General features: G+C 47.9%; 1 protein-coding gene across 6 annotated transcripts in view; it reads right to left on the bottom strand.

The window, feature by feature from the left end:
• Positions 1–10,883: 10,883 nt before the first annotated feature.
• Positions 10,884–12,838, bottom strand: part of Tmem51 (transmembrane protein 51) — a 58,098-nt gene continuing 56,143 nt past the window's right edge. For 5 of the 6 annotated variants that reach the window (XM_052717297.1, XM_052717299.1, XM_052717296.1 and 2 more), the window contains one exon: positions 10,884–12,000. In XM_052717297.1, coding sequence (XP_052573257.1) covers positions 11,589–12,000 — 412 coding nt within the window. In that variant the 3' untranslated portion in view covers positions 10,884–11,588. The remainder of the gene's footprint in view (positions 12,001–12,838) is intronic. The other variant, XM_052717300.1, reaches the window with a different exon arrangement.

The raw sequence follows: 12,838 nt of genomic DNA, 5'->3' as shown, positions 1-12,838 counted from the left end.
ATGCCCATTATCCATCTTCCACATTTTCCCAGCTTGCTTAGTCTCTCTTCCTCTTTTTATTTTGTTTTATTTTTCTAGGGTCATTTAAAGCCAGTTGGGCCGCTTCATTCACAGACACTTCCTCACCGAGAGAATCTCTATTTTCCACTCTGTTCCCCTGTGAATTGTCACATCTAACCAAACTAATGACGACTGGTGAGGACCCGACTTCTGGCTTCTGCTGTTTCCCGATTCTCTTGGATGTCCTCTAACCGCTGGTTTTTTAGTGCCACAATCTCAAAGCCACACTTGGCTGCGGTGGCTCTAAAACCTCTTTGTGCTACAGCAGCACTCTCACCCCACCTTTTTGAGAAAGAGGCTGGCCTCAAGCTCCCGATGTTCCTTTGTGTGCATCCTGACGGGGGCAGGCTGTCCACCTGCCTCTCCCTTTGACTTGCTAGAGAACCTGGGTCTTGGTCTTTGTTGTGATTTGAATGAGGAATGTCCCCCACAGACTCCTGTATCTGAACACTTGGACCCTGCTGGTGGTGCCATTTGGGGAGGTTATGGAACCCTTGGGAGGTGGAGCCTTGCTGGAAAAGGGGGTGGGCTTTGAGGTTGTCTAGCCTGGTCTCACTTCCTACTCCCAGGCTAGCCTCATGATCCTCCTGCTATGACACCACGAAGGGCTGTGTGGTACCCTTTCTCTCCTAAGCTGCCTTCTGTCGGGGCATTCTGTCTGTCACAACAGAAAAGGAACAGTACAGCCGTAGATGGCTCCACCCTGGACTCGGCTGCTCCTGGGAGCTTCAGTGCTTCCTCCTCTCTCACACAGTTGTTAGATCAGAAGCCTGCTTACACTCAGCCCTCTTACTGTTAGCAGTTCTTCCCAGCCAGGCTGTGTGCTTCGACAACCCATCCTGAGCACAGAGATACCTGGTTTGTGCAGTTGTAGTCGGTGAGAGACAGGGGTCTAGTATCCATGTCCTACATACGGGTATTATAGTGCATCTAGCTTTGTTGTTTAAAAAATATATTTATCAACAAAACAACAACAACAAATCATTGCTGGGTGTGGTGGTGTATACCTTTAATCCCAGCACTTGGGAGGCAGAGGCAGGCAGATCTCTATGAGTTTGAGGCTAGCCTGGTCTACAAAGCAAATTCAAGGACAGCAAGGGCTCTGTTGCACAGAGAAACCCTGTCTTGAAAACCAAACCAAACCCAGCCCAAAATATATTTATGTATCTTATTTGTTTATTTATGTGTGTTGTTTTATTTCTATTTCTGTGAAGAGTGCCATTGAGGTTTCTGTAAAAGTTGTACTGTCTGTAGACAGCTGTCGGTAGTCTGGACATTTTAAAGTATTGACATTTCCCATCCACAAACACGGGGTGTCTGTCCATTGTTTGTCTCTCGGCTTGTGCCAAAAGCATTTTGTAATTTTCGCCATAGGAATCATTCACTTCCTTGGTGACATTGCCTTCTAGGTGTTTTATCTGTTGTTGCTCTTGTGAATGGGATCGTTTTCTTGATGTCTCTCCCAGCATCGAGTTGTTGGTATATGAAGGAGCTGCTGGGTTATGCTGACTTGCATCCTGAAGTTGCCATTATTATTATTATTATTATTATTATTATTATGGTGTTATTATTATTATTACCTGAGATAGGTGTCAAGTAGTAGGGATAGGCTGACGGTTGTGACGAGGGGATAAATGAAGGACAGACACACAGACATGGACATACGTACGGAAAAGCTGGGATCGGGTGGGCCGTGCACTCTGATGGAGGTACACCGCCAACAGCAACAGGAACTCAGAGTTTACTGCGCACACCTGAACGGAGGGAGCAGTTTACTCACACAGATGAAAAGGGGCTGGTTTAGCTGGCCCCAATAGGAGGGCTTTGCATGGGACCAGTCTAGGGCTCTAAACCACCCCGAGGAGGAAGCTGTGGCCGACAGTTTCTGCTCGCTCTGGGTTCCGCTGAAGGTCAGTCATTTGTGACATCTATACTAGGACCCGAGGAAGGCTTTGCTATCCCCTGGGCCTCACCTGGGGAAGGCTTTGACATTCCCGTGGGTCTGAGGCATTGGGTCCTTAACATGGCCGTGACCGTGTCAAGAACACACATCTACTCGGTGTTTCATCTGCTCCTTACACACTCACTCAGGGCTTCCTTCACCCTCTACAGTCTCACGTAGCTCAGGTTAGCTTCAAACTCACCAGGTAGCCAAGGATAACCTTGAACTTCTGGTCCTCCTGTGTCTAACTCCTGAGTGTGGAGAATTACAGACATCCACTACTTGGCCTAGTTTATGAGATGCTGGGACTGAATCCAGGCTTCGTGTATGCTAGACATGCCCTCTGTGTACTGAACTACACCCTCAACCCTAGTTAGTCAACTAAAAAGTTCTGTGTGTGCTAGACATGCCCTCTGTGTACTGAACTACACCCTCAACCCTAGTTAGTCAACTAAAAAGTTCTCTTCCGCTTTTATTTATTGGGTGTTGGGGTAGGGTAAGGTGGGCAGAGAACAGTGTGCAGAAGCACATGAGGAGGTCAGAGGACAACCTGTAGGAGCTGGCTCTCCCCCACCACCACATCGGTTCCCGGGATCACACTCAGGATGTCAGGCTTGGCAGCACGCACCTTTACCTGCTGAGCCGCCTTGACAACTGGTTATTCTATTTTTAATGAGGCCAAAGTTGATAAATGGGATCAGTCTGAACAGACTGATCTGTCTGGAGTAAAGTCCTCAACAACTCTGTTTTTCGTCTTTCAAGAACCTAGTTTTCATTTTAAATTGTGGCAAAATACACACAATATAACATTTTCTGCTTTATCCATCTTAAGAATTTATTTTTGCTATTTTTTTAATTACCTGTGTATGTGGGTACACACGTGTGTGTGTGTGTGTGTGTGTGTGTGTGTGTGTGTGTGTGTGTGTGTGTGTGTGTGTAGGTATGCACAGGTTAGTGCAGGTGCCCATGGAGTCAGGAGGGTGTTGGATTTGTTGGAGCTGAAGTTACAGGTGGTTGTGAACGACCCAACATGGGTGCTGAGAACTGAACTTGGGTCCTTTGGAAGAATAGCAAGTGTTCTTAACCTCTGAGCCATCTCTCTAGCCTCTGCTTTACCAGTTAAAGCACGCATTTTACAAGGGTGAAGTGTTTTTGTCCTCTGTGCAGCCAATCCCCAGAAGACTGCCGTCTTGTGAAACTGAAAGCACACCCCTTGAACACGGGTTTCTTTCTCTTCCTCCCAGGCTCCACACAGACATCCACTTTCTGTTTCCATGAGCTTGGCTCCTGTTTAATCCTCATGGAAACATGTGTCTCTGTGACTGTCTTTAAATTTTATTTATTTCTTTGTATGGGATGTGTCAGGGGACGTATGTGTATGCTGCGTGCACAGAAGTGTGCAAGAGGCCAGAACAGGGCATCGGGTGTCCTCTTCTATTGCTTGAGACAGTGCCTCTCACTGAACAGGAAACTCTCTGTTTTGGTTAGGTTGTCTGGCCAGTGAGCTCTGGTGATGGCTTGTCTCTACTACCCCAGTGTTGCGGTTACAGGCATGTGAAGCGTGCCTGGCTTTTTACATGAGTGACGAGGGTTTGAACTCAGGTCCTCATACTCGCAGATCAAGCGCTCTTTTTACCCATCGAGCCGTCTCCCAGCCCTCTGGGTCTGACTGAGTTCACTTGGCACAAAGTCCCCAAGTTTTATCATGGCGTTGAATGTATCAGAATTTCCTCTTGTTTTAAGGTGGGTAACACTCCATGATACACTTTGTTTATTCATTCACCCATCAGTTTCCTTTAAGGGCTATTCTTCCTTTGTTGATTTTTAACTAGAACTTTTCTGTAAGGAGTTTTTCTTCCACTATTTATCATAAAATACAATTTGTAGCACAACCTAGAATTACTTGGGAGCAGTCTTAATGAGGGATTATGTACACTAGGTTGGCCTGCAGGAAAGCTCATAGTGGGGTGTCTTAAGTAAACTGATGTGGGAAGACCCAGCCCACTGTGGGTGGCACCATTCCCTAGGCAGGGGCCCTGAGCTGTATGGCAGTGGAGAAACTGAGCTGAGCACAGCAAGCCAGCTAGCACGCATGCATTAGCCTCTCTCTGTTCTTGACTGTGGGTGTGATGTGTTTCAAGTTCCTGCCTTGACTTCCCCGAGATTATGGATGCCAACCTGGAACTGTGAGCTAAAATAAACCCTTTCTCCCCTAAGTTGCTTTTTTTTTGTTTTGTTTTATTTTTTGTTTTTTGAGACAGGGTTTCTCTGTGTAGCTTTGGAACCTGTCCTGGATCTCACTCTGTAGAGCAAGCTGGCCTTCAACTCACAGAGATCCACCTGCCTCTGTCTCCCAAGTGCTGAGATTAAAGGTGTGTGCCACCATGGCCTGGCAAGTTGCTTTGTTTTCATAGTATTTTATCACTGCCACAGGAATGAAACAGCAGCAATTATGCAGATGTGCTTCACCCATGGAAGCCATGGGTAGATCTGATGCTCACAAGGTGCCCCTCTCACAGTTCTACGGTTGGTTGTGTTTCCTGTGTTCTTTGTTTTCCCAGGTGGAACCCACTGAGTATTACCTGTAACTGCTGATATTTGCACAGTGTGGTGTGGCCTCCAGAAAAGATCTTTATCTCTGTTCTACTTTCCTACACAAGGAAGTTGGGCAAGATGAACTCTGGAGCCCTTCCTACTCAGGGCCCTGCTTTCAGGATCCTCTTTACACTTGACTCACTCCTTTGATTTTCTGTCTTGTGACCTAATGTTGTTTTCAAAATTGCATTGTATGAACACGGAAATTACTGCTCAGTTAGAGTCATTTTTCCCTCCCTAATTTTTCCATGTGGTTTTTCAACCCAGGGATATTTTCTTCTCCGGTGATATTGGACAGATTCTGGAAACATTTTGGACTGGCACATGTTAGTCATCTTTCCATTGCTGTGATAAAATGCCCAAGACAATCAACTTCAATGGAGGAAAGCTGATTGAGGCTGGTCCTTTCAGAGGTGTTGGTCCATGACGGCTTGACCCCATTGCTTTGGAGCCTGTGATAACATGGGTCATCATGTAGGAACATGTGATAGAAGAGACAGCTCATCTCAGGTGGCCAGGAAGCGCAGAGAGAGAGAGAGAGAGAGAGAGAGAGAGAGAGAGAGAGAGAGAGAGAGAGAGAGAGAGAGGAGAGAGGGCCAGGCTCTCAATCCCTGTTGAGGGCACACCCCTGTATTTATTATTTTTCTCCTTGCTGTGGCCAAAATACCTGATAGAGATAGCTTAAGGAAGGAAGGAAGGATTTATTGTGCCTCATGTTTTGAGGGTGCAGTCAGTCCATCATAACAGGGAAGGCGTGGTGCATGAGTGTAGGGCAGCTGCTCACATATCCACAGCCAGGAAGCAGAGAGAGATGGATGCTGGTCCTTACCTTTTTTATGCACTCTGGCATCCCAGCCGACGGGATGCTGCTGCCCGCATTCAGGGTGGATCTTCTCACTTTAATTAGCCTACTCTGACTTGCTTACAGATTTGCCCTAAGGTTTGTCTCCTAGATGGTTCTAGATTCTGTCTATTTGGCAATCAGTATTAACCCTCATGGTGGACATAACCTCAAAAGACCTATGGCTGTGACCTACTTCTGCCAGCTGGGTCCCATCTTCTGACTTCACAGACCTCAAACAGTGACACAAGTCAAGGACCCAACAGTTAAAACAGGAGCCTGTGGGAGGTATTTTAGATCCAAACCATGACACCCCAGTGACCTGTTGTCCTTCAGCTAGGCTCCAACTTTTTCAAGGATCCACCATCTTCCAGTGGTACCACAGGCTGCTTCATAAATCTCTGGGGACAATCTCAGATCCAAATAGTAACAGCCTACTTGGAAGATGCTCTTGGCATCTCACGAGTAGAGGCTGAGGGTGCTGCTGGCCATCCTTCAGTGAACACCCTATATCAGTTCATCCAACCCCAAATGAGATAAGGCCAGCGTGAAACACTTAGTGCAGATAAAATTGTATTCATTTAGCTCAATGTTCACTCAATGAAAGGGTGTATAAAATGTACTCATCTGCTGCCGGGATGGTGGTGGTGGTGGTGGGTGTGACTCTGTGGGAAGGGTGCTTACCTGGCATGCACCAAAACCTAGGTTTGATCCCTGGCATGGCATAACTGAGTAAGGTGGCATGATTATGTCTCTAACCCCAGCACTCATGAAGTGGAGGCAGGTGGATCAGAAATTCAAGGTCACCCTCAGCTACTTAGCAAGTTCAAGACCAGCCTGGGCTATATGAGACCCTGTCTCAGAGTATTCCAGTCTTCATAAAGTAGACCCATGGGACAGCCTGTCTCCAGCATATTTATGGAATGCAGCCATTGACGTTCCTCCACAGCCTCTACTTTTGTCCTATTTCTGGCTCTGCCTTGGCCTCCCAAGACCTTTCTATTATTGGCTTAAGGAAAAGATTAATGGACAATTTTTACTGCTTTCAGCAAATGGAAACATTTTAAGTCCTAGAATGTTTTTTTTTTAACTTGGAAAATAAATATAAAAATCGAGTCTTTGAATTTGTGGTTGCAGTTGTGGGTTGTTTTTTGGCATTTTGATTGATGAAATGGATGCTTTTAATTGACAGCGTTATCTTTAAAAACTCACTTATTATCGTGTGTGTGCATGATGTGCATGGGTGAGGGACAAGCCACAGCTTGCATTTGCAGCTCAGGGGACAACCTCTGTGGATGCCAGGTGTGCGGGCTAATTTTATGTCAACTTGACATAGGCTAGATTCATCTATTAGGAGGAAACTCCAATGGAGAAAATGTCTCCATAAGATTGGGCCTGGAGGGCATTTTCTTAATTAGTTGATCAATGTGGGAGGGCCCAGCCCATGGTGGGTGGTCCCAACTCTGGGCTGGTGGTCCTGGGTTCTATAAGAAAGCAGGATGAACAAGCCATGAGGAACAAGCCAGTAACCAGTACTTCTGCATGGCCTCTGCATTAGCTCCTCTCCTGCCTCCAGGTTCCTGTCCTGTTAGAGTTCCTGTCCTGACTTCCTTCCTTTGTGGACTATGGAGAGGGAAGTGAGAGCCAAACAACCCCTTTCCTCTTCAGCTTGCTTCTGAGTCATGGTGTTTCATCACAGCAGTAGTGACCCAAACTAAGACCCCGGGATTGAACTCAGGTCACCTTTGCAAGCTGAGCCATCGCACTGCTCCCATGTTACTGTTAGGACTTTTTCTTAGTTCATTCATTCATTGGTTCAATGTGCACACATGCATGTGTGCATGCTTGCTATAGCACATGTGTGGCGGTCAGAGGACAATGTGGAGGACAGAACTCAAATCACCGGGCTTGCACTAAGCCCACCTTTACCTGCTGAGCCATCTTGTCTCCCTCAGCGTTAAAAGGATTGTCTTCCTCCCACAGCGTCTCCCGTAAGATGTGCATTTCAGTAACCATTTCTCCGCTGCCTTTGTGTGGGTTCTGATGCGGAAATAAATTGACTCTTGGCAAAGGCTTTCATAGTGTGCTTGTACCTAAAAAAAGCCACCAACAAAATAGCTTGGAGACTAGTACTTGGGATCTGATTTTTAAAACAAACAAGAAATTTTCAGAAATAAGAAAATGCAGCTCTTGCTCTCTCTCACTTAATTTTGAAAGAGGCAGAAAATTGGATGTCACAGGTGGCTTTATGCCCTAGCTTGCATCAGATCCTCGTTTCCATGCAAACACTAGCCACACAGCTTATCAGATTTTATTCAAGAAGTAAAAGTTTGCAGTCTCTTCAGCGTAGTATTTTTCTCACGGATGTTGGTGACTTTATTCGGCTGGGCACAGTCATTGGGGGTATGTTCAGATATGATAGCACAAGGACAAGAGCGAACATTTGTCTGGTTCTGAAGTCCCACACAGTTTCCGAATTCTCCACAGTGCTGAGGCTTATCTCTGGATGCCATACTGACTTATCTGATGTTTTCTTTCTTTCTTCTTCCTGAGAAGATTTACAACCTGGAAAAGCCACACCATGATTTCTGTTTCCAAATTTTTATTCTGGTTGTTTTATTTTGTTACACGCATTGACTCCAAGCATGCTGATAAATAATCTACAAGTTCCCAGAGTGTGTTTGACTTTGTAGGCACACTTGCTGTTATCTTTCCCATATCTTTTATAGAATGTTAATAAATTCCAGGTTAGGACAACTGTAGAAAGTTCTGTTAAAGGCAAGCTGGGGACGGAGGCAGAGAGGAAGCAAGGGACCAGAAGTATGCTCCTATGATGCCACAGGGAATTACACCTTAAGTCTAGAATGGGGGAGGAATAGGAAAATTGGCTTTGTAAAAGCTACTTAAAAAAAAAGAAAACTCTTAAGTGACACACTCAGGCTGATCTCTAAGGATAACAGTTTCTTTTTAAAAGAATTCTTTTTGTTTATTATTTCGTTTGTGCGTAGGCACACACATGCCATGGTGGATATGTGGGGAACCAAAGGATAACTTACAGGAACGGACTTCCTCATCCCAACATGAGAGGGACTGGATGATGGCTGATGGGATCTCAGAGAGGAAGGGTCTCCAGGGGACTGTCTTGAAGGCCAAGGTGAGAGACGAAGGGGAGGTTGCCTGTAATGAAGCTGACTGCAGAAGGAAGCCACCTCTGGTGAGCTGAGGACCCTCTTTGTCCCTGGGGGAGCCGAGAGCGCCATAAAAGATGCTGTGTCCTCCTGCCTGCCTGCCAATCTGAGTTTAAACCCCTCAACATGGTGTGGAAGGAGAGAACTCACATCTGCAAGTTTTCTTCTCACTCCCACATGTTCACTGTGGCATGCTCGAGCACACACACACACACACACACACACACACACACACACACACACACACACACACACACACATTCATGCATATGCACAAATAAATATCTTTTTTTTTTAAAAAAATAAGCATCATAAGGTGCTTGGAAGTTGAGGTTACAGTACTTCATGGTGGGGAAGTCACAGCAGTCGACCAGTCACATTGCACCTGCTGTCACTAGAGCAACCATGGCTTGCGTGCTGATGCTCGGCTCCTGTTCTCCACTCGCACAGTCGGGGACCAAAGTCCCAGGGTGAAGGGGCCTCACCCAGCCCAGCTTCTGGTTGGGTTTCTCAAGTTCCTTCAGCTGTAACCTGAAAGTATGGAGGTCACTTGGCACTCACAAGACTGCTGACGTTACTATCATGGGTCGGAGACACAGCTGGACGGTTTTTTTGTTTTGTTTTGTTTTTTCAAGACCAGGTTTCTCTGTGTAGTCCTGGCTGTCCTGGAACTCACTCTGTAGACCAGGCTAGCCTCTAACTCACAGAGATCCGCCTGCCTCTGCCTCCCAAGTGCTGGGGTCAAAGGTGTGCACCACCACTGCCTGGCTGCTGGATGGGTTTTTTTGTTTGTTTGGTTTTCGAGACAGGGTTTCTCTGTGTAGTTTTGGAGCCTGTCCTGGATCTCGCTCTGTAGATCAGGCTGGCCTCGAACTCACAGAGATCTGCCTGGCTCTGCCTCCCGAGTGCTGAGATTAAAAGCGTGCACCACCACCGCCCGGCTACTGGATGGGTTTTAAAGCATCCCATGAATGAGGGTCCCTCCCTGCCGTTCCACAGCCCTGGGTCCACTGAGGCCCGAGAATACCTGGGCAACTTCTTGAGTTTTCTCCCTGATCTCTGCTTTCTTCAATTTGCCTTAAGAACAAAAAATGTCGCAGGAAGGTGGCTGGGGACAGGGTTCAGAGGCACAGCCTTGTCCAGCACGTGCTGGGTGTGGGATGGTGGTGTGTGTGTGTGTGTGTGTGTGTGTGTGTGTGTGTGTGTGTGTGTGTATTAGATCCTTTGCACCCAAAGAAAAAAGTGACAAGAAGAAATGAAAAAGGATGAGACTTTTCTTTTGCTTTTATCTTTTTAGTCTCTCTCTCTCTGTCTCTCTCTTTCTCTCTGTCTTTCTCACATACACTGTGTTTTGAGACAGGGTCTCATGTAGCTCAGGCTAGCCTTGGCTCACAGAGGATGACCTTGAATTCTTGATCCTCCTATCTCCAGCTCCTGAGTGCCAGGATTACTAGTGTGCATCACCAACCTGGTTTATGTGCTGCTGGGGATCGAACCCAAGGCTTCCCGCATGCGAGGCAAGCCCCCTACCCACTGACCCACATCTCCAGCTCAGACTTTCACACCGACGTGTACCTTTTAATGTCATCCCATCTCACTTGGACTAAGCCTGTGATTTTCCTTCTAGCTTCCTGGAGCTTGTGAAACATTCAGAGCCCAACCGCTTTTCTTCCTCAGATTCCAAGGTCCCCCGTGGCTCCCAGGAGGCCGCTCCAAGCCACTGATAACAGAAGGAGTCCTTTGAACTCAGGTCTCTTTTCCGGGCTTTCCTCCAGGGCCAGGATCAGGACTCCAAAGTTTCTGTTCCCCTCCTTAAAAGTGTGTGGTCCCTGGGGTGGTTCACAGTGGTGTGGCCTGCACAGTAGACACTGTGTCCTCCTAGAGGACACATCTACCTCCAGTCAGTTCTGGGGGTCGGTGACAGGCTGAGCTCCTTCCTGGGTTACCTGGGGTCGGGGTGGCAGGCTACTCGAAGTTGCCAGTCTCAGATTCTGAAACCAGATGGTCTGAGCTCAGAACTACTTGTTAGTGGTGCAATACGGGGTGCCTGCATGCAATACGGGGTGCCTGCACGCAATATGGGGTGCCTGCATGAACCTAGGCTTGTGAGTTAATCTGCACCAGACTTGGGTACAGGTGACATGGGATAACACCTCTGGTCCCTAGAACACAGCTCCCTGTGAATTGAGTGTCCATGTTGACTGGCTCTTATTATTGGTGTTATTTATTCCTGCTAAAATGACCCAATGGTCAGGTGTGCTACATATAAAACACTTTATTATAAAATGCCCAGCCGCATGGCATTTGAGAAGACACGGAACAGTGACTTTTCCTCTCTTGCCTTTCGTTACCCGCGAGAGACCAGTGTACCGAATCAGACAACCACCTCGTGTGTCACGGTGCTGAAGGTCATCAGGCCGTAGACCCTCAAAGAACCGACAGCACCAGGGGCCCCTAGGGCCTCCCAGACAACTCACCCCCACACGGTCATCATTTTATTCATAAGACAGTTCTGTGTCCTTTTGGCCAAAGCTGAGCCATGTTCTCCGCCTGTTTGAATCTCTGGTGAAGAAAGCTAGCACAACACTTGGTTTCTTTTTGAAACACAGCAACTGTGGTGGAAGCGGAAGGAGACAACCTGGGTTTACATCAGTCACAGGGATCCTGTCCCAGCTCAGAAGAGGACTGTGTCACCAGCGATCCCGAGCTGGGAAGGAAGATGGAGGGGATGCCAAGGCCACACACCTTGTGGTGGTCCAGCTCATCACAAGCCCCAGCATCCCTCTGATGCACCTGCTACGTGAGGCCCTGTGAACCATCCTTAGTAAAGCCCTCTACCCAGAATCCCCATCACAGTGGCTAAGTGTTCCCTGACCCCTCGTCTGGGGCTGAAGTGGCTTCGACGCAGTCTGTTGGTGTGGAGGGTGAGACAGGAGGGAGTGAAGTCAGAGGGGTCAGTCAGTCAGTCGGGAGGCCGGGCATCGGGGGCCTTGGCCTGGACCTCATCATACTGCGGCGGAGGAGTCAAAGGTTCGATAGAGGGCGGAGGAATGTTCTTGTCTGGGAGGTTGATCCTGAAGTCTTTGAGGTGAAGCTTTTCAGATTTAATCCTTCGAACTTTGAGTGGCTTCAGGCGTTTGGCCAGCTTGGAGTTCTGCCTGTCGGGAGCATGCCCTGGGCTGGTCTCTGCCTCGGCCCTAGTGCCCGTGGGGGTCGTCTCGTCGAGCCCCGTGAGCGACTCATAGGAGGGGAGAGAGATGCTTAGTCTTGGGTTCTGCTCCTGCCCCCTGGTTTCCGAGTAGCCTGTGTTCATCACTTCCTCGTAGCTGGGTACGTAGTACCGTGAAGAAGCCTCCTCCTCTTCCTCCTCCTGGCTACAGGATGACAAACACAGAGTGTCAGCGCACACTCACGTCACTGAAAGGCCACCAAAGGTGGACTCGGGGTTGCCTGTGAGCACAGGTCTGCACATACCAACTCTGCAAACCACGTGTGGGTTCTAGAAGTAATCAGTAAGTATTGTGGCATAGAGGAACCAAGTTCCCATTTCTAACTGCACTAAAAGTATGGACTTTTATTATGCCCATTTTACAGATGGGGGAACGAATACATCAAGGTTGTGATGGTTAATGCGACTGTCAACTGGGCAGGATCCAGAAGCACCTAAGAGAGAAACCCTTGGGCCTGCCCCCGAGGGGTTTCTAGACTGGGTTAGCTGAGTGGAAAGATCTACCCTGACTGTGGGCGGCACCATCCCACGGGCTGGGGTCCTGGGCTGAATAACAGGGAGAAATTGAACTGAGCACCAGTACCCCTCTCTCCCTGCTTCCTGACCGTGGAAGTCATGTGATGTGCTGCCTCACGCTCCTACGACTCTTCCCTGCTAGGATAGACTGCACCCTCAAGTCTGAGCCCAGACAAACCCTTCCTTCCTGAAGTTGCTCTCGTGGGGTATTTGACAAAGGAGCCCACACAGAGATCAAGGGACCTGGTCCCCGATTCAGGGAATTAGACGGCAGGAGACGAGGGCCTTACTGAACTACTGCGTGGTGTTGTTTGGGTGTGAACTTGGCTTTAAGTCTTTCATGCTTTGTAACATACTGGATGGAATATTTATCCCAATGCCCAGCTGGGTCCTTTGGCCAAAGGTGCAGTGCTTGAAGCACTGTGGATGTTAACTGAGATGGTGTCCCCAAATAGAGAAGGAACATC

The sequence above is a fragment of the Peromyscus californicus genome, unplaced genomic scaffold, assembly GCF_007827085.1.
Source record: "Peromyscus californicus insignis strain IS unplaced genomic scaffold, ASM782708v3 Scaffold_5__1_contigs__length_169319896, whole genome shotgun sequence".
Classification (NCBI taxonomy): domain Eukaryota; kingdom Metazoa; phylum Chordata; class Mammalia; order Rodentia; family Cricetidae; genus Peromyscus; species Peromyscus californicus.
Note: the sequence above shows the minus strand (reverse complement) of the source record. Positions and strands in the feature narration are given on the sequence as shown.